The sequence below is a fragment of the Rhinatrema bivittatum genome, chromosome 2 (genome assembly GCF_901001135.1).
Source record: "Rhinatrema bivittatum chromosome 2, aRhiBiv1.1, whole genome shotgun sequence".
Lineage (NCBI taxonomy): Eukaryota > Metazoa > Chordata > Amphibia > Gymnophiona > Rhinatrematidae > Rhinatrema > Rhinatrema bivittatum.
In genome coordinates, this window is record NC_042616.1 from 310,572,849 (window position 1) to 310,595,219 (window position 22,371).

Genomic DNA, 22,371 nt, shown 5'->3' on the forward strand with positions numbered 1-22,371 from the left:
AAATGCATTAGGGTATTATCATGGGCGTTAGGACCCTTTGTGTATCTTTCCTCATTCCAAATCACATCAAATCTTTACTGATGTGTACTGTGCTGTTCGTACATCTAACTGTGCATGTAAAACTGGCCCCCAAACCCTAGACCACCACCAAAACCTCACCTAGAAGTACTAGATGACCCTCCTATAGCAGTATAAATAGTTGACTTATATAAGAGCCTTATAGTCAGTCTCTCTCTCTTAACTCCACCTCTATGGTATGGCCCCCAGCCAAGGACCATCACTCACAACCCAGGATCAATGAAAAATTGTATTGTTGTTGCTTTATTAAAGATGATTCTTTACAGCCCCCCTACGTCAGTGAATTCAGTTGTAAGCTGTGCCACTACTAGGGGATGCTGGGAGACAGGGAGCAAGGCATTACTAGGAGAAGCTGGTAGAGCTGAACTCTGGTGTGTGAATAGTAAAGTTCCTGTTTCACTAAATCACCTCCAGCCCCTTCTGTGAGTGAATAGCTGAGGGCCAGCCTTAGCTCCGGTGATGCCCTCTGAAAAGGCAATGGCAAACTTACCATGGCAGTACCTTGTACCATGGTATGGACACAGTCCAGTCCAATGTTTAAAACAGTGGTGCATATTACAATATAAGTGAGCATCTGACTGACCCATGTTGTTTGTATGATGTCCTGTGTGCCATCACAATCAACAGGAATCGATCAGAACCCGTCAGGGAGTGTGTATGTGATCAAAGTCATTTATAACACTGCTTCTAGAAGCTCGGGGAGAGGTGCACCGTGAGTTTCTATGCACCTGAGCCACTCATCAATGGTGTGGCTTTCTAACCGATATTTGTACAAGACTTAATAAAACCACCCAAGGTATCCATGCACTCCATTGACTACAAAGTGATTCCAATGATCAAAAGCATAAACAACATTTAAAAAAAAGAAGTCCCTCTCTCCCCATCCCCCCCAAAAGAGAAAATCCAAAACCCCGCTGGTGCTGGAATGCAATGCTCAGGACAATCTTTCAGAGCAGTCACTGTCTGATGAGGGAAGATCAGAGAAGAATCACAGGTAGGTCCCTGAAGGCTGCAAACCAGTCAGGTTTGCAGGATATCCCAAGTGAATATGCATGAGAAAGATTTGCATACAACTGAGACAGAGAGGAAATCTATCTCGTGCATAATCGATTTGGTATATCCTGAAAACCAACATCATTTGTGGCCCTCAAGGGCCAGAGGTTTCCCACCCTGTCCTTGTGTGCAATAATTCAGGGACAGCAGATAGCTCCGAATCATCAAGGCCAGGGCTTGGTCAGGCCTGATTTTATGCTGTTGCATTTAAGGATTTGTAGCTTCATTTACTCTAAGAAAAACAGGATTAGAAATTCATAAACCAGAAGCAACTCAAGCTGTCCCTGATGACATGGAACTTGCTAGTAAACCGAAATCACCAAGAGCAGGGGCGGTTCTATAATTAGGCAGGGTGAGGCAGCTGCTTCAGGTGGCAAGATTCTGAGGTGGTAAAATTGAAACCTTCCTGCCACAGCCACCTCACCTTTCATTTCGGCAAAGTTTGGCGGAAGGAAAACCTGCAGTGCTAGCGGCATGGAGCAGCAATATGATGGTGGGAGGAGCTGAGATAGGGGTGCAACAAGCGGGGCAAAGCCGTCGAAGACCGATGGACGCAACAGTACCCCCCTTCAAAGGGCGTCCACGCAATGACCTACCAGGTCTAGGTTTTTGCGGATGTAGATGATGGAAATCTTGTAGCATCTTCTTATCCAAGATATTGGACATTGGAGTCCAAGAGTTGTCTTCTGGACCATAACCATCCCATGACAGAAGTATTCCCATACTCTGCCTCATTTTCTTACATCGAGAACTGCGTCACCTTTGTATTCGATGTCTTCCTCTGCATCTACTGGAGTAGAATCGGGTATCTTGTTGGAAAATTCACTGAGTATCACTGGTTTCAATAGTGAGACGTGGAAAGCATTGTGGATCTTTAGAGTAGCTGGTAGCTTCAGACTGTAGGTGAGGTTGCCCAGTTGTCGGAGAATGGGAAATGGTCCAACAAAGCGAGGAGCGAATCGAGCTGAAGGAAGTTTGAGTCTTAAATGTTTTGTTGAAAGCCAGACCTTATCACCAGGTTTGAAGTCTGGAGCCTTGCAATGATGAGCATCATATCCTTTCTTGGCTCGTATTCCTGCTTTCATAAGCATCTCTTTAGTCTGAGTCCAGAGTTGATGGATATCTATAGCAGTCGTTTGAGCTGCTGGGGACGACACTGATAACGGAAGTGGCAGTGGTGGTAATGGTAGTCGTCCGTAGACCACTTCGAATGGTGTTGATCCAGTGAATGTTGCTGGATGAGAGTTTATGGCAAATTCTGCCCATGGCAACAGTTCACTCCATTCATTCTGTCGGGTGTTCACGTAGGCATGAATGAACTGTTTCAGTGTCCTGTTCATCCTTTCTGTTTGGCCACTGGACTGAGGATGATATGCCGATGTGAAGTCGAGGGCTATATCGAGCATCTTGCATAATGCCTTCCAGAAGTTAGCTGTGAACTGAACTCCGCGATCGGAGTCTGTGCTTAGGCAAGCCATGCAGGCGGAAGATGTGCGTGATGAACAATCGGGTGAGCTCCATGATGGTGGGTAAGCCTGGGAGAGCCATAAAATGTGCCATCTTCGAGAACCTGTCAATGGTTACCCAAATGGTGTTGCTCCCTCCTGATGATGGTAAATCTACCACAAAGTCAATGGCAATATGTGTCCACGGTTCTTCAGGGACTGGCAAGGGTTGGAGGAGACCCCATGGACATCCTGGCGGCGTCTTCTGTTTAGTGCAGTTTGCTCAGGAAGCGATGTAGGCGAACGTGTCCTCTTTCATGGTGGGCCACCAATAAAAGGTTTGCAGTTTAGACAACGTCCTTCATTGCCCAGGGTGTCCTGAGAGTTTGGAGCCATGGGCCGAAGCCAATAGCTTTTTCCTGAGGTTCTTGGGTACGATTGTCTTTCCTGCAGGCACCGAATGGGTAGCTGGCAGCTGCCAATATGACCTTCTCGGAGTCAATGATGTGCTGCGGCTCTTCAGGTACGTCCTTGAAGAGGAAGGAGCATGAAAGAGCATAAGCTCTGATATTCTTGTCTCCTGGACAATACTTGAGCACGAAGTTGAATCTGTTGAAAAACAGCGACCATCTTGCTTGTCTATGGTTCAGGTGCTGTGCATGGCGGAGATACTCCAAGTTCTTATGGTCTGTGAAGACCGTTACTTAATGTTGCGCTCCTTCAAGCCAAGGGCGCCATTCTTCGAATGCCATCTTTATAGCCAGAAGTTCCTTGTCTCCAACTCCGTAATTTCTCTCGGCAGGAGAAAAGCGACGGGAGAAAAATGAGCATGGATGTGGGACCTTAGAATCGCCAGCCTGGCTTAGTACTGCCCCTACACCAAAGTCTGAGGCGGTGACCTTTACGATGAAAGGTTTTGAGGGGTCTGGATGTCGAAGGCATGGCTTGATCGAGAAGGCATCCTTCAGCTTTTGGAATGCAGCAATCGCTTTGGGAGACCAATTAGCTGCGTTGGCACCTTTTCGTGTCATAGCTGTCAGCGGTACTGTGAGTGAGGAGTAATTCTTGAGGAAGTGTCTGAGAGTCTTTAACCCGGTAGGTTGTGCCCATTTCTTGATACTCTCCAGCTTCTGTGGATCCATTTGAAAACCTTCTTTGGAGACAATGTAGCCTAGGAAAGGCACTGATTCCTTATCAAATGGCAGTCTGGACCCCAACTTGACAGTTCCAGAGTGACCCAATCAAATTGGAGCATATGCTGTTGTAGCCACGGTAATCCCAGTACTATGGAGTGCATAGCCTTCTCTAAAATTAAGAAGAAGATGGTCTCCATATGGAGAGCACCAGTACATAGATACACTGGTTCGGTACGTAGTGTTACTTCTCCCGACAAGGGATCTCTATGGATGGATGAAAGAAATAGAGGAGGCGCCAAAGTGGAAGTGGGGATCCGTAGATGTTCCACTAGTCATTGAACAATAAAGTTGCCTCCTGCCCCTGAGTCCACTAGGGCAAGAGTCTGGTACTGTAGAGGACCACAGATGAGAGATACAGGAAGAGAGAGCGGAGGAGAAGGAGTGGTGAGACCTAAGAAGAGTCCTCCCGCAGGACTTAGGTCTGTCTGTTTCCCGGACATAAAGGGCAATTTTGGACAGCATGGCCAGCTTGCCCACAGTACATACACAGTCCTAATTTGCCACGATTGTTCTGTTATATTGTAAACCGATATGATTTGTATATTATACAAGAATGTCGGTATATAAGAATCCAAAATAAATAAATAAATAAATAATTTCTTACACGTTCTTCTCTCCTTTGACGTCAGGTGGCTGCGGCCTAATTGCATTGGTTCCTCTTCGCCGGCTGCTGGGAATGTAGGGGCAGCCCTGGATGCAATCTTGACTTGGACTTCACTCAGAAAGGGTCTCCTGGAAGTCTTGGTTTCTTGAACTTTATCTCAAAGCCGGCAATCGATTCTGGTTGCCAGTTTCACCAGCCAAGGTTTCAGGCATCTCTCTGGCTGAGAGTTCATCCTTCAGGCGAGTGTTCAGTCCTACGAAGAACAGCGTCTTCAGGCATTTTGGGTCCCAGGATAATTCAGACGCCAGTGTCTTGAACTCAGTAGCGAAGTCAGCTAGGGTCTTGTTCCCTTGCTTTAGGTGAACCAAGGAAGATCCTGCAACAGAATATTGGGCAGGGTCGTCAAAAACTGATTTAAACAGTTCAAGGACTCATTCAATGTTGTGAAGGATCGGGTCCTCGCGTTCCCACAGCGAAGATGCCCAAGACAGTGCTCGTCCATCTAGGTATGATAGGATATACGTAGTCTGCTGTGGGGAAATGTCTAGGTTGTAATGCAAAGTGCATGCAGCACTGGTTAATGAAGTCTCTGCATCTCCATACTTCTCCCGAGAAGCGGGTAGGAGCTGCTAGAGGTACAGTCGTCTTGACCATAACCTCTGACGGTTTAGCCTCTACCTGAGATGGAAGGCGAGTTCATATGTTGGTGTAGAAAATTAAATGCAGCGGTCAGTTCCTCCAGCGCAGTCTGCTGTTCGGCGATCCGCTGGGCCAGGCTTGGAATGGCCTGCAACGCCATGAGCTGAGCCAGATCCATACAGTTGGCAATAGGTTGTTATTACGAGTGTTTTAGTGGATCCTTGGGTGCTGTGGAGATGACCATGCCCATGGGGAGGAGCCCCAGCACTGGGCAAGACTCTATACATCAAACACCGGAGTTGAACTCTTTTATTATACAGCTTGAAGATAGCCACCAGGTGGCAGTGGTGAGTTGTAGTCTCAGGGTCCTCGGCAGAGGGAGCCCTTCTCTCCTAGGTGACGTCAGGAGGTTCTGCAGCAAGGAGTTACTGTGGATGAGACAGATGAGATATTAGAGTACTCACTCGGTGTTAGCTGTTATGGATGCGATTCCACCAGATAGTTGTCGTAGGTACAAGCACTGAGGCAGGGAGAGCAGGCCCTCGAGGAGCGAGTACCTGTTCCCTGAATGGCACCTGAAAATAGATCAGAGGGCCCCCGAGGAGCGTGTACCCAAGTTAGTAGCAAACCCCGAAGGGCAGAAGGAAAGCTTCCTGCAGGCAGCAGGGAAGCGGCAGAGTAGCGCAGACAGGAACAGTTCGTGTCCATACAAGTCTATTTGAGCCTTTGCCAACTCAATAAGCTAGCAATCTTGAGAAGTAGATATACCCGGACTGGCGTGACGTCAGATGAGGGAACGCCCTCGAGTTTCGCGCGCACCCTAGCAGGTACGTGGGAGGAGCAATGGCTTACGGCTGCACCATAGCTGTTCCGGGGACGCCAGAGAGGTCGGCTTGACGACGCTGCGGTAGCCATCTTGCCCAGGTAAGCGGGAGGAGCTGAGATAGGGGTGCAACAAGCGGGGTGAAGCCGTTGAAGATTGATGGACGCAACAGATATTCTTGTGCATTTATAAACTGCAATAAATATAACATAAATTAATACAGCTTAATAAGGAATTTTTAATGCTGGTAAGTGCTTGAAATAATTGAGGTAAAATATTTTTTAAAGTTTCATGCATGATGCATAATGGTTTAGAAAGCCATTGTAGGGTACAGTATATGGCATTATTTATCAATAAGAAAACAACTAGTAAGTCTCAGACCTGCATGCCTACAACCCACCCATGTTAACCTTGTGCCTGCCCAAAAAATCAGTTCTGGCTACGCCAGTGGCCAGGAGAAAAGCTCCTTTCACCAGGTGAAAGATGCATGGACCGGGGCAGCATTGCATGCCATGCTCTCCAAGGTGAGAGGGTAGTAATGGTGTGTGTGTGTGTGTGTGTGTGTGTGTGTGTGTGTGTGTGTGTGTGTAAGAGAGGGTGTTGGTGTGTGTGTATGTGTGAGAGAAGGTGGTGGGGTGTCTGTGTGTGTGCATGAGAGGGTGGTGGGGTATGGATGTGGGTGTGTGAGAGGGTGGTGAGATGTGTGTATGTGAATGAGAGGATGGTGGGGTGGGATGTGTGTTATGAGAAGGTGGTGGGGTTTGTGGGTGTGGGTGTGTATGCATGAGAGGGTAGTGTGTGGGTGTGGATGTATTTGGGTGTGGATGAGAGGGTGTGTGTGTGTGTGTGTGTGTGCGTATGCGTATATATGAGAGGGTTTTTGTGTGTATATATGTGTGTGTCTGAGGGAGAGTGCCTGCGCAAATGTGTGCGTGTGTGAGAATACCTGTATATATATGTGTTTGTGAGAGAGGATAAAGTTTGTGCACCCGCCTCCAATCTACAACAATCTCAGAAGGACTGGAAATCGAAAATTCCCAGGTATGGAGAGTGGGAGATTTTTTTTTTTATCCACAGCATTACGGGTACACGTCCCACACAGAAATCTTCGATCGGCAAATAAAGCACTCCTAACCATCCCTTCAGTTAAAACAGCAAGACTAACCCAAGTGAGGGAAAGGGCCTTATCATTAGCAGGACCCACAATTTGGAACACAATGCCTCCAGAGATCAGATTACAAAGTGATCTCAAGGCATTTAAGAAAAGTTTAAAAACATGGCTTTTTAAACAGGCATTTTACAAGGAGACGGGAGAATAGAAATTATTCAGGAATAAGCAGATAAGCACCAACACACAGTACTTAGGACGATACAGTAGAGTAGTCTATGAACCCCACATCACAACTAGCATATTAATAACACTATGTATGATAAATGTACCCGTAAAAGTACTTTCAGTACACTCGGTCATGACCCACTTCTCTAAAAATTATTTTGTCTAATGATAAATTGTAACCGAACCTTTGACGGCACCTGTTAGAATGTACTATAGTACACTTTTACCTACATTAAATATGTGCCTACATGTAAACCGTTGCGATGGTGTATAACTTAGCGACGGTATAAAAAAGATTTTAAATAAATAAATAAATCCTCGTTAGTTTTAATTAGTGGATGTGATATATCTGCTGCTTTGAAATATTTTATTAGTTTTGGTAATATTTTAAACATGTTTATACATGTTTTTAATTGACTGAATTTATCAGCAGATTTGACATTCTTTTTATTGGTATGTTTAATGTTTTATATTTCTTGATTGTGTTTGCATTGTTTACACAGTTTGGCTTCTTGTGATTTCCAGTTCAGTTTTTGTCTGCACGTTTCAATTTATATTTTATGATCTCTTTATTTTGTATTTGGTGAAAATGTATCTGTGTTCTGCTTGTGTAACTGAGGCTTTAGGTATTCTGCTACATGTAGTTTCTGTGTAGGGATTTATAACAACCTGGCTTTAATCTGTTTTCCTAATAGGAGGGGTATTGGTGTTTAGGGCCTGATATATTTGCAGTATGGCTTTTTCATAGGTTGAGTGCTGGCAATTATGATATGGAAGGCTTACTATATTGGAATTGTAGTTCAGTTTATTCCTGGCTTTCTGTGGGCCAAGTCCATATGTTATTAGGCCTTTACCATAGGCCTAATAACATATGGGATCCAGTAAACCGCCTTGATTACTATGAGAAAGGAGTTTACTATTAAACTATTATTATTGAAAGTGTGTTTTTTTGCAGTGTATGCCTATATAATATATATATTGTTGTAAGTGATATTTTTACTTCAGAAGATTGTACTTTGAATGTCTATTTTCCATATGCAATCTGCCATTTTAGGTTGGGGAAGTTAATACATTTTAAAATGGAAAAGAATACATACATTTTAATTATGTGGGGAGGGGAGGGAAGGGGGAATGAAAGGCTTTAAGATTTTTCTAGGGCATCTAATACCCTTGTATCAGCCCTAAGAGAGAGTGTGTCACACACACAGACTCCCACCATTCACCAATCTCTCACACCCCCAGGGGGCAGATCCTGGAGAAGGGTGGAAGGCAGGCAGTAAGGAATGGAGGAGTCCTATTCCTAGACCCAGGAGGTGGGGTGGCTAATGGCCACCCCCGCCCCATTAAACATTTCTCTGGCGCCCCCTAGTGCGGATGCTGAAGACTGAGAATAGAAAAATAGCAGGCCCAAAAACTGAGCGTTAGAGCAGTGGGCTGCAAACAAGGGAAGCCAGGGTTTAATCCTATTGCCATTCCTTGTGACCTTGGGCAAGTCACTTCACCCTCCATTGCATTTCCCCTGCCCTATCCCTCGGTGATTTCATCTGCACCGAGCCATGGTGGGGGGGTAGGGGGGGGTGCCATGTCATCCTTTGCCTTAGGCAGCAGATTCCCTTGAGCTACCCCTGACCAAGAGAGTTGATTGTTTGTTTGTTTGTTTTTTTATTCCCCGGCACTCAATATGTGACCTGATATAAAGTCTCTGAACCTCCCTGTGCTCCAAAGAACACAGAGTCAGGTCTTCAAGAGCAGGGGCGGTGAGCTTGTAACCCAGAACTTAATTCACCCACCTCTGAGATTTAGAAACATTTCTCACAGAAAGATACTCATCGGCACAGGCAAGCATCATCGTTTCCTAGTTTTAAAAAGCGCAGCTGGGGGGGGGGGGGGGGGGCCGCTAATCTCTGGGAAAAATTCAACTAAACTCCGGATGATCAGGATTGTAGCCATGAGAGAACATTAGAGGAGTGTGACCCCCATCTACCAGCTCCTACAGAACTATACGGAAAAGGTGCATACAATTTACACAGCCCCTGAGGTATTCAGCTAGAGCTAGAAACAATGCTTTATCACAAACCAAATCTCCTGCGTGAAGATGAGCATACACTGATTACAGCTTGCACTGCTCCATGCAACCCTTCTTATCCTCCCTTCCTACAACTTCAAAGATACCCATAGCTCCGACTCTTAGCTGGGAAAACTGCCCGAGGAACGCTTAAACAGGGAAACCTGGAGCACTAGCACGTCCCACCCCAAGCACCCAGAATGAATTCATCTTCCACTTTGCAAAAAACAATGCCCAGTCCTTCCCTCCTCCATTCAGTCCTTACTCGTTCCTTCCCCCACAACTAAAGGAGACAATGACAGAAGGAAGGGGAGTTATCACTTTTCCCCCCCCAACCCCAGCGCCGATCTATTTTTCTCTCCCCTCCCACCCCATTAGTCTGATGCCGCTGGCCCAACCCTGCAGCTTTCCTCCTAACAGCTGAAGGGAGGTCAGCTGCATGTTGCCTTCTCCTTCTGGGCCATGCTGGCTCACACAAGCACAGCTCTACCTTCCTGAAGCACATACAGGGCCCATGCAAGTGCAGTGTATGGTGGCTTCCACTTTTCGACCCCCATGCATGGTGAGTGTGGTGATAAAGGCCCTTGTACTACAGGCAGGGCTGGAACAAGGGTATTTGGCACCTTAAGTGAACCTCTTTCCCCCTCCTTGAAATAGCTTTCAGGCCCCCTCAGATTCTGATAATTAAACTCAGCAATCATTATGTGTCCCCACCATCTCCCCTCCCAGAACAATCCTGTAAAAACACACTTTTAAATATAAAACTTTGTTTTGTACATATGTGTGTATATGTATATATATATATATATATATATATATATATATATATATAAACACATATGTAATACAAATATGTTTCAGAAATCAAGTTAGTGTGTGATGAATGTATCATCTGTTAATTTTGATGTAGATTACAAAAAAAAAAAAAAATCAAGAAGTACACATATTTATAAATTAGATGAAATCCATTCTGCATTGGTTGAAAGTAATCTCTGAAATGGCTGTCTGGGCTAAATCAGGATGTTTCCCCCTACAATTCACCACAGACTAAAGTTCAGATTCTGTTGTCGTCTCAGTATCATTGATGCAGGCTTCTTCCATTACCGGACAATCATAACATTCTGTCCCCGGCACAATACGGATTCCGAAAACTCTTAAACACCGAATCTCTCTTACTATCACTTACGGACACAATCCTCGTCAACCTAGAGAAAAAACAATCCTACCTCCTTATTCTTCTAGATCTATCCGCTGCCTTTGATACGGTAAAACACACCATACTTATAGACCAACTAGCCAACATAGGTATCAAAGGCTCAGCTCTCAGCTGGTTTCAGTCCTTCCTAAGCAACAGATTCTATAAAGTCAGGATAAACAACAAGGAATCGCTTCCAGTTCTTTCAGATCAAGGAGTCCCTCAAGGATCTTCACTCTCACCCACCCTCTTCAATATCTATCTCCTCCCTCTTTGCCACCTGCTCTCAAACCTCAAGCTTATCCATTACCTCTATGCAGATGACATCCAAATCCTTATCCCGATTTCAGAATCCCTTCAAAAAACGATCAGCTACTGGAATGACTGTCTACAGCCAATTAAAGACTTACTCTCAAGCCTCAATTTAGTATTGAATGCCAACAAAACCGAAATGCTCATTATCTCCCAAGATCCCCTCACCATCTCTTCAAGCTCCTCTCAACCAAACTCAATTAGCAAGTTCTCACCAGACGTCAGGGATCTTGGAGCCTGGCTAGACAACAATCTAAACCTAAAAAAGTTTGTAAACAATACCGCAAAGGACTGCTTTTACAAACTGCAAGTCCTCAGAAAGCTAAAACCCCTCCTTCACTTCTCTGACTTCCGGCTAGTACTTCAATCCATCATACTATCTAAGCTCGATTATTGCAACTCCCTCCTTCTCGGTCTACCCTCAAATACCATCAAACCCTTACAAATGGTTCAAAACGCCGCTGCCAGAATACTTACAAACTCTAATAAAAGAGATCACATCACTCCAATCCTTCGTAACCTACATTGGCTTCCTATTAACCACAGGATCCTCTATAAAGTGCTCACAATTATTCACAAAGCAACATACAATCTTGCTCCGATCATGTTAAGCACCCAACTCCAACCTCATACTTCATCCAGACCAATTAGAAGCGCATACAAAGGCACATTGCAAGCCCCACAGGTAAAATCATTACTGAGCAAAAGAGCACTATCTTCAGGAGGCCCCCACCAATGGAATGCGCTCCCCCCAGATCTAAGACTAGAACCAAGTCATCAGGAGTTCAAAAAAAAGCTAAAAACATGGCTTTTCCGTCAAGCCTTCCCAGACATCTAATGCTACCTAATCAAGTCTTTTAACCCAAATCATGGGTTATCTCACTGTTTTTCCTATTACGATTTTTTTTTCAACTGTACCTTAATTTTTGAGCTCTTTCATCTTTTGTATTTATACTGTACTCACACTCCATTTACTCTATCTCTTTTATATTTATTTTCTATATAATATTTATTACTATATTACTATGTTTAATTGGTTATCTATTCTATTTGTTCCATCATTATTGTTAGTTCTATTGTTACCTGTTTTATTGTTCAACTGTTCTATGTAAAGCCCACTACTCTTTTTGGGCATTTAAAAGTTGTATGTAAACCGGATTGATTTGTAGTTCCTACAAGAACTTCGGTCTATAAAAATTAAAAATAAATATAAATAAATAAATAACACAAAACCCTGCTAAAAAAGTCACTCCTAACCTATATAGCAAATCTGCCATAACAAAACACTAATTCCCAGTTCTCAAACAGAGGCAGCTCCTCCTCTGAAAAGATAACACTGCAGTTTTAGTACAGATAAATAATCCATGCTAAAATGTGAGTTAAAATCTGTGCTAAGTCTAGCATGGAAACATGCAAAGCTCATGTTAATGAAGGTATTAGCTATTTCTCAACAGTCCAGATTAAAACTCTGTCTCCTTAGCCTGCATTTTCTTAACATGGGAAATTGAACTCCTGGGTCAAACATGGAATAAATGTTAACTCACGGGTATGGTGGGTTTTGCATAAATCTTTGGACCTGCACTCCTCTTGCCACATGAAAACACAACCACCTATGGGACTGAAATTGCCATTAAGCCCTGTCAATGTTAGATACTGGGACCCCCAATGCGAATTTTGTTCTGTGACTATAACAATGTAAAGTTTTAATTCTATGCTTGCAGATAGATTCCCAGTTTTTCTGGGACTGAGACTCCAAGGTTTCAAGCCCCCATCTGTTCCTCAGCTCTCCAATCCTCACGGCTGCTCCTCTCCTTCTCTCCTGGTCTTCTTACCCCTTCTGTCTTGGTCTCGCCCTTACATTGCTCCTCTTCCAGCTGGTCACGGTTTACAAGGCTATTTTGGCAAGGCATGGCAACTATTTATTTATTTATTTGAAATATTTACAGCCCGCCTATGCAACACATTTTCTTCTAGGCTGGTTACAATTCTTAATACATTCATAAAATCACACCTATCACAAAACATTAACAAATGGGACTAAAATGTTCTTTGCTCACCCAGGACCACTACTGTCTATAATGAACATCCAAATACCTGTTTTCAACTTGTTAATAGAAGCTGTTAGAGTGGAGTAGTAGCCTAGTGGCAAGAGCAATAGGCACTAAACCAGCGTTCAGTTCCCACTCAGGGATTGCTAAAGGCAAATTACCACTCCCTCTGGAACAAATAAATGTGGTGAATAATCTTTTGCAGAAATCCACTGCTTATTCTGGGGATAAGCAGCTTGGAATCTGTCTACCCCTTGGGATCCTGCCAGGTACTTGTGACCTGGCTGGCTCAATGTTGGAAACAAGACACTGGGCTTGATGGGCCCTTGGTCTGACCCAGCATGGCAAGCCTTATGCTCTTATGGTCTAAGTTTTAATATCACCCTCCATCTTAATCTCTAGTGGGAGTTCATTCAGAACATGGGACTTGTGATCGAAAACGTCTTGTCTACAGATTTTCTGCAAGCGACATTCTCTGTAGGTAGGTCCTCTGAGCAATTGTTTATTTCTGGTGGCAGGGACCATGGGATAAGGAGAGGTGGGCATATACCCCTCCAGACGCTCTGTTAAATACTGTGGAGCCTCTATCTGCAGGAACTTGTAAAATCAAAGGCTGAACTCTCTGGGCCAGGCATCTAAACAGTAAGAACTCTGTGCCCAGAGCTAGGGTGTGCAGTGCCAAACTGTATGCTGCAGTGCTGCAGGTACCTGCCCCAGAGAGATCATACTTCAATGTTTCTTGCAGTGCCTTACCAGAATGGTCTCCTGTGCAAGACTGTGCCCAGAACTGAGCTATGTGGCACCCACCTCACATGTGGGGGACATGTTGGCAAGAAATGGCAAGTAAACCAAATGGGGAGCTCTCTAGGGCAGGCAGCCCCCCTGCACTCTGGTGCTGCCCTTCTCTACCTTGGGCACAATCGCACACTTTCCAAACATATGTTGTAGTCTCCAGCAATATTGCACTTTTCTGCACTACTCCATTTCTGGGCACAGGTTTGGGTTTTTTTTCTTCACTCACGTTCTTAACATGGGTTTCCATTTAGTGGTTTTTTGTTAACTCACAGGCCAGTTGCATGCCATTAGCTTACTGCATCTAGCGTTAATACTTTTTTTTTTTTTTGAATGTGCGAGTAAAAGAAAATTCATGCTAGAAAAAGCAGCATGGATGGTTTTATTTTATTGGCCCCTAGGTGTTGTACCTGAAACAATCAAGGGCAAAGTGATTCGCTCAAGGTTTCTTCTGGTTCCCTACCTACTGCTTTAACCACTAGGGGACTCCTCCAGGCAGAACAGAGACCCTCACCAATTAACAAATGACAAGAAATTAGACACACAGCTATGCAGATAAAAAAAACCTGAATTCTTCTTTGCTCTGCTGTCCACTCCAGGCTCATCCCTCCCTTCCTGTTCCCTACAGCTGCCTGAGGGCTGCTCTCTCTTACCCGAGAGTCATCGGAGCAGAGCCCTGTGTGCTCCTTCAATGGGACCCCGCTGAGCAGGGCTGGGGCCAGGGCCGCCATCAGGAATTTTGAGGCCCCATACAGCCAAAATGTCTGGGCCACAAGCATTCAGTGGATAAAGTATATGCAACAATGTTTATACCTATGTGTAAACTCCACCATAGGTGTAAAAAAATAAAAACAAGTCAACAAACTCAAATCACTTAGATAAATGCACAGTATCTGAGAAATCCAGTGGGTTCTATCCAATAAAGCGTGTTGGGGGCCCGCACCCAGGGCCGGCTCCAGGTTTCAGTAGGCCCCTGGGCGACAGACTGTTGGAGAGAGCCTCAGTGGGCCTCTTTGCCATGAACTAATACATCCCCCAAGCGCACCTGCCGCCTGGCGGCTGCGGGCCCCCATATGTGGTAGTAGATCCTGGGGCCCCATACTGCAGGCCCAAGAATACTGCCCTGATGGCGGCCCTGGCTGGGGCAGCTGCCCCTTTCGCCCATAAGTAAACGTGGCCCTGATAAATCCCCTAACTCAAGCTGAGCATGCATTGGTTTTAACGCATAGACACCACTTGCATCCTCACTGCCCCCTCTTTCTGTCCGGGAACAGTGCCAGAGGAATGTTAATTCCAGGTAATTCAGAAACCTGAAGCACTAGCATTTCCCCCCTTATGGACCTGAATAAGGTTTTCTTCTCCCACTTTGTACAATTAATGTCCTGCCGGGCACCAGGCAGGCACAGGAAGCCCCAGTGAGACCTGTAAACACAGGCTTCCTGCCGCTTCTATTCAGTCCTCGAATCTTTCCTTCCCCACAGCCCTAGGAGGCGATGACAACAGGAAGGGGGTGGGGGAGGGGCTTGAATTATCGCCTCCCCGAGATTTCCCACATCCTTACGGAGTCCTCCTGCAGGGCAATAACAAAAGGTTGGGACACAGCACAGGATGGGAAATCAGTATATGCAAAGCCCGGGCACCCATCCGCTGAGTAGCACCGGCATTGGGAAAGGGAAACCTGCAAGATGCCAGCACCCACGCGGTCCGCCCAGTCTCAGCTACAAACGCATTTATATTCACTCACACAGTTTCAAACAGGATCAGAACACATTCTCTGCAGCCAACCGAGCGAGACACTTGCAAGACGTCTTTATTTTCCAAAAGCGACTGACTTCCTAAAGCATAATAGCCGCTCAAAAGAATCACAATGTGCCAAAAAGAGAGAGAGAGAAAAAAAAGTGCAATCCGAGACCCTAAAGTTCCTATCAATGCCGAGCTCTCTTCCTCAGAGGTGAGGGCAGTCGGTCCTACCTTCCCTGGGAGCGGGGCAGAGGCAGAGCGCAGCGCACAGGCTCAGCAGGTGCCGCATAGCTGAAGGACAGAGCAGGCTGCTGGAACTTCCCCGGCTCCTCACTCACAGAAGCATCTCCCTGCTGCCCCCGGCCAGGGGCGGGCCTAATGCCCACCCTCACAGCTCTGCCCTGCCCACTTGGTCTACAGGTGTAAAGGGAAAGGTGGTGCTGGGGGGGGGAGGGGGACAGAGATGAGAGCAGTGTATTTGGTATGGAGGTGAGGCTTCTGCAAACCTCAAACTGGTGGTATTCTACTGCTACGATTCATATGAAACCTTTCAAATGAGGAAGGTGGAAACGTTTAAGACTACACCTAAGGCCAGTGCTAACTTTTTTGCTGCCCTGAGCAAACAATTACTGTGCTCCCCCCCATTCATTCTCTGTTCTGGGCCCACTCAAAAAATATCCAACTCCCTTTAGTGATACAAACTTTAAAAACTCACACCATCCCCCCCAAATTCATGTTTGGTGTAAGGGTATTAGGTGCCCTAGGTGAACCTTATAGCCTTGTACAACACCCCCCCCCCCCCCCCCAATTCTACACACACAGTTAAAGAGTTATGCATTTATATTATAAATGAAAACTATCAAAGTACAGTATTCTGAGGTAAAAATATCAGCAATGCTGCTGATTCAGTCGGGGCCGCGCTGCTTCTCCACTTCTAAGGCAGTGCTGACCACGCCGTCAATTTCAGCAGGGCTGCACTGCTTTTTCTTGGCAGCATGGACCTCTTTCTTCCGCCGCAAGTGGGATCAGGTCCACCAGTGCCACCATGGGCCTCCTCTTCTGCCACCAGTGGGATCGGGTGCACTGGCGGCACCACAGGCCTCCTCTCCCTGCTCTCGACGCTGCCCCACCATGCCCCGTGCAATTGCATGGTTTACACACCCAATGGTGCTGGGCCTGACTACACCAAACCCATAGTTTTCCTTTCAAATGACTTTTTGGGGGGTTTGCTTGGCAAAAATACATCCTCAGTTTTCCCATCTTTAAATATTTCAGATGCCAGTTTGTGTTTATTATTATTATTATTATTATTATTATTATTATTAATAATAATAATGAACAGGCTTGTATTGTACCTAGTCCTTTCAGCCAACTTTCCAGTGGAAAGGAAGTTGTAAAACTAGGGGGGTCACAATATGAAACTCCAGGAACAATGTCAGGAAATTAATTAAGGGAAGAAAACACTTCTTTTTTAATAAAATATTTTCCACAAACAATAAGTCAAACATTCATTCAGACACGGCATCGGAGTCTTATAGCATGCTTCTATGATGTGTAGAATGGGCGATATCAGTTGAAGAACTCAAATGTCATTCACTTGCCAATCTTAACCTATTTTTTCTTTCTTTCTAAATTCTTATCTGTATTTTTATAGAATACATTTTCTAAAAGCTTATCTTTTATATGATATATTCAAATCCCAAGGTCCCAACTATTCATATTTAAATTCCCAGACATGAGCCCATGTTTCAGGGGTTTTTACTCTACAACATAAGTAACCAATATTAGTATCCTTGTTACAAACACCAGTCTCCAAACTATCATAAATTCTCCCTTTCTAAAACTATCCAGACCCTCAATTATAATAAAAACAGCACATAATTATAGTAAAAACAGCATATATATATACTAGTCTTCAGGGGGGAATTTTGTGCTACTGCAGAGCACAGAATTTTCCCCCTGCACAGAATTGCCAAATTCTGCATAGAAAATAGCAGAGGAGACCCTAGCATGCCGCAAACAGAGCACAGCGAAGGCCCTCGTGTGCTGCGAAGTGTGCTCCGCTTGCGATGAAGATGAAGGATCCCATGTGCCATGAATCGAGTGTGTTCCACTCACGGCGAAGATGAAGGCCGCGGTGAGAGTGAATGTGTGTGTGTGTGTGAGAGGAGAGGGAGAGGGGCGTGAGAAAGGAGAGGGGAGGGGTGTGAGAGAGGAGAGGGGAGGGGGTGTGAGAGAGGGGAGGGGGGTGAGAGAGGAGAAGGGGTGTGGGGAGGAGAAGGGGGGGGAAGAAAGGAGAGGGGAGGGGGTGTGAGAGCGGGGGGGGAGGGTGGAATTGAAAGAGCAAGGAGAGGGTTTTGTGATTGGGATGGGATGGGAGGGGAGGGGAGGTGAGAGAGCAGGGAGAAGGGTATGAGAGAGGGGATGGGAAAGGAGGATGAGAGAGCAGGGAGAGGGGTGTGAGGAGGGGAGGGGATGGTGATGAGAGGGGTGAGGGGAGGGGGGGTGAGAGGGGAAGGTTGAAAGAGAGCAGGGGATGAGCGTGAGAAGAGCAGGGGTGAGAGAAGAAAGCGCAGGGGGTGAGAGAACAGGGGGGTGAGCAAGGAGGGTGTGAGAGAGAGAGGGAGGTGAGAGATGTGTGTGTGTGGGGGTATGGTTGAGTGTGGGTGCCAGAGAGAGGGGCATCTATGTGGAGAGTGAAGGGTGTGATGTGTGTTGTGAGAGATTAGGAGCTCAGTATATATGAAAAAAGGGATCATGTGCTATGTGAGGGTGCTAGCCAGTGTGAAGGGATTCTGTATATATGAGAAAGAGCTTGTGTGAAGGGATGCATGAGAGAGACATAGGTAGCCTGTGTGAGGATAAATGTGTGAGAGAGACTATCTATTCATGAAAGGAACATCAGAGGAGACATCCCACCATCAAATCATAGTCCTAAGACATACTATGAAGTCTGCCCATATCAGCCAGGTCATTCGTGACCATTGGAATATTTTACAAGAGATACATTCCATTTTTAAAGACCCAGTACGGTTCGCGTATAGCAGGGGCTCCAATGTTAAAAACCATGTAGTGCACGCCGCCAGCAACAAAATATCAGTCCCACCTCAACAAATGTTAGAATGCAAAGGCTGCAGTTTCTGTGTATTAAAATCACCAAAGGCAACCATTCAATCAGCCACAGGTTTTCAAATCACACTACCAGAAAAGTTTTCTTGTCAGGCTAGTTTTGTAGTGTTTGCAATTTTCTGTCCTTGTGAGTTAATATATGTCGGGATGACAAAGAGATTAATAAAGACCAGACTAACTGAACACAAGAGCTGCCTAAAAACAGGAAAAATGGAGACACCGCTAGTAGCACATTTTCTTGAGCAACAACATAATTTTGAGAATATAAAATGGACTATATTGGAACACATTCCTACACATTGGGCGTGGGGGCGACAGGGTAAATAAATTAAGACAGCATGAACAGCGTTGGATCTTTCAATTGCGCAGTCTCCCCCTAAGGGCTGAACTGAGAAATCGAATGGACGCAGTTTATGTGAATTTATAGAATCTGAGTTCAAATCATCTGTGCACAATCTTGGGTAGTTCACTCACCGATTAAATCATGGGCATGCGTACAAAAGCAAGACAGAAGAGATGGCTCAGTAGGAGATTTCTCCAGAGCCGTGAGGATGCAATGAAATACCTGCGGACTAGTAAGTCTATTATCGCAGTGAGTACAAGAAGTGAAATCCCAGGAACGTGGTTGTGATAATGTTCTTGTTTTTTAGAAAGACTTTGATAAATAAAGAGAATAATCCCATGACAAGAAACGGAATGTGAACTTGATACCAGATAGGTTCCTGAAGCAGTTGGGACGTGAAACGTGATCACGTCAAACAGTTCAAACAAAGGGAAGTACCCTGAATTCAAATCGCATTATGATTTCTACACTGAATAGTGTTTCAATGCTAACTTAAGTAAAGTATCCTGAATTTCAGTAATGATTTGACTTCCACATCTTGAATGCTGATTTTAGAAAAAAAGAAAAAAGTAAAAAGACAAAGAAGTATAAAAAAACAATTTTGATTACAGGACTGAGTATGACCAATGATTAAAGATGACCCCTATCAGCGGTTTAAAAATGGAGCAGTAATGCCCAAATACCGTGGGGTGTTATAAAGGTCTATTAATACTCACACGCGATATATGCGATATACGCGAAAAAATGGAAATTGGGATTCTGTCCTAAATCCAGAATCAATTTGAATTTAAAGGCATTTAAATATTGACGTTGTGTTGAATATATTACTTAAAGACTGTCAGGTAAATTGTGTTATTTTGACCAATATAAAGTTTGCTGAATTTTGCAGAATTTTACATTTTTGTGTGCATAATTTTACGTTTTTGTGCACAGAATTCCCCCAGGAGTAACTTACCCTATTGAACTCAACCTTCACAACATGGCAACCAGCTCTACATCAACTACTCATGCTTTTGAATTTATACCCAATGCAGAGAAGAAATGTCATCTCACGTATTTTGACGTCTTTTCATCACTATCTAAAAGAATGTCTGGACGCAAATATGCTAACACCCTGTGGCTCTGCAGTATTTAAAGTATAAATCCATCATTGTTCTTTACGAATAATCAGAGCATCAATGTCTCCTCCTCAGGCACTAACTTTAATTGTTTCCAATACCGCAAAAGTATAATCTGAAAAAATATGTCCTTTCTCCACACTATGGGGCAGATTTTAAAAGCCTTGTGCGTGTAAATCCAGCTGGATTTACGCACGCAGGGGACTTGCGCACCGGCGTGCCTATGTTGCATAGGCTGCTGGTGTGCGCAAAGCCCCGGGACGCGCGTATGTCCTGGGGCTTTGCTTGGGGGCGTGTCGGGGGCATGTCGGGGCGGCGCAGCATTCAGGGGCATTCTGGGGGCGGGGCCGTGGGCATGGTGCCAGTCCGGGGCATTCCGGGGGCGTGGCCGAGGCCTCCGAACCAGCCCCCGGGCCGGGGAATGGCACACCGGCAGCCCGCCTTGGGCAGGCGTAACTTTCTTAACAAAGGTGGGGGGGGGGGGGGGGAGATTTAGTTAGGGCTGGGGGTGGGTTAGGTAGGGGAAGGGAGGGGAAGGTGGGGGGGCTGGAAAAAAAAGTTCCCTCCGAGGCCGTTCCGATTTCGGAGCGGCCTCGGAAGGAACGGAGGCAGGCTGCTCGGCTCGGCGCATGCAGGTTGCACAATTGTAAAGAACTTGGCAACATTTTGGGGAAGGGGGGGCCTTTTCTGAAAGGATGGGCTCCACCTTAACCAGAGTAGAACAAGGCACCTTATAAAGAGGTGATAGAGCAGCTCTTAAACTAGAAAATGGGCGAAAGCCAACAATCGCTCAGCAGCACATGGTTCAAAGGGAAATATTTTCAAAGGATACTGACAAACCAAGTAAGTTAGAATGTCCCAATAAAGTGGTGCTTGTAAAAGCTGAAAAAGCCCAGATATATTTAAACACAAAGCAACCAGATAAAAATGTCTCCAAATTGCCTGCATCATCTGATGATAAGCAGTTTCCTTCACGGCCAGTCGCCACCAATGCTGACTGCCTCTGTAGCGGAGTGAGACACCACCATGCTACTCCGCTCCTGACTCCTTTTAGGTGCACATGTGCTCAATGCCCAGATTTTTAAAGGCCCATGGCAGAAAATCAGCCTGGGCACCATTTGATGATATCACCAGCTCCTCCTAAATAAAGGCTCCATCTGTGGAGCACCAGACGCCTCAGCATTGGGTCTCCTACTTCTGAATAGTGCGTGTTGCTCCTGTATGTTGGTTCCTGATTCCTGTCTGTATTCCTGGTTCCTGTGCCTTGTCTCGTCCTGCCTTGCCTTCCAGGCTTGCATCATCCAGCCTTGCCTTTCAGCCTTGCTCCATCCAGTCTTGTCTTCTCCAGCCTTCCTCGTCCAGCCCACCTTGTCCAGCCTCACCTTGTCCTTTTCGTCTTGTCCAGTATCTTCAATGTGTCTTCATCTACCCTTGGCTTGACTCTGGATCTTGACCCCTTGCTTGGACCTGATCATGAGTGCCTGCCACCTGGACCTTATCCCTTGCCTGAACCTGATCATTCTTTGTAGTTGCCTTCCCTGATCTTGGCCTGTCCTTGACTCTGTTAGTCTTCTGCCGGCCTTGATCCCAGTGTGCCTTTGGACTTTCGTTAGCTTCACCGCCCTAGGATTCCACCTAAGTCCTGCTGGCCGCAAGAGCTCAACCTGCGGGGAGGCAGTTGGTAACGGTGAAGCTCCAGACTGTGCTTTTACAGGGCATGTTCGCCAGCTGCCAACGTAGGCCTCGTGGGTTTGCCTTTGAGGCTGCGTCAACTACACTGCAGCATAAAGAGCTCACACACCCGCTACCCGTCACAGTTTGCTGAGGTGTTGAGCTTGGTGGACTCGCCTCCAGCCTCTGCTATCACTGACTTAGCACTCCAGCTTCAACAGCAACAGGATCAGCTTAACACCATGGCTGGATATCTTCAGGACATTGCAGCCCAGCCTGCCCCACCTCCCACTCCATTATCTGTCTTGTGGCCTGCTATGCCCATGCTCCACCTGCTTCTGCCTCCAAAGTATGATAGAGATCCACTAGAGGCTTTCTCAACCAATGTTGAATGCAATTTGAATTGCAGGCACTTTAGTTTCCGACAGACTGAATCAAAGTAACATATTCTTTCCTTGTTGGGTGGCACTGTGCTAACTTGCGCCTCACCCCGCGCCAGATCACCCCAAGAGATCTGCTCTTGGGGTGATCTGGCGCACTTCCTGCAAGAATTCAGTCAAATATTCGATGATCTTGGTCGCATGGCTTCCAAAGCGTCTGAACTCCTATAGATTAGGCAAGGCTCGCAGCCTGTGGGAGAGTATGCGATGCACTTCCACACTATGGCCTCTGAACTTCAGTGGGGCAGTGACAGCCTGATTGTGATTTTCCAACACGGAAAGATGATCTGGCTGCCTGGGACCTGCCAAATACCTTAGAAGACCTGATTAGACTAGCCATACGA

At 45.7% G+C, this 22,371-nt stretch overlaps 1 protein-coding gene across 1 annotated transcript in view; it reads right to left on the reverse strand.

The window, feature by feature from the left end:
• PKD1L1 (polycystin 1 like 1, transient receptor potential channel interacting) overlaps nucleotides 1–15,679 on the reverse strand; it is a 446,216-nt gene extending 430,537 nt beyond the window's left edge. Inside the window, exon 1 of the mRNA XM_029587088.1 lies at nucleotides 15,558–15,679. Within this exon, the coding sequence (XP_029442948.1) occupies nucleotides 15,558–15,615 (58 nt within the window). The 5' untranslated portion in view covers nucleotides 15,616–15,679. The remainder of the gene's footprint in view (nucleotides 1–15,557) is intronic.
• Between the last annotated feature and the right edge of the window lie 6,692 nt (nucleotides 15,680–22,371).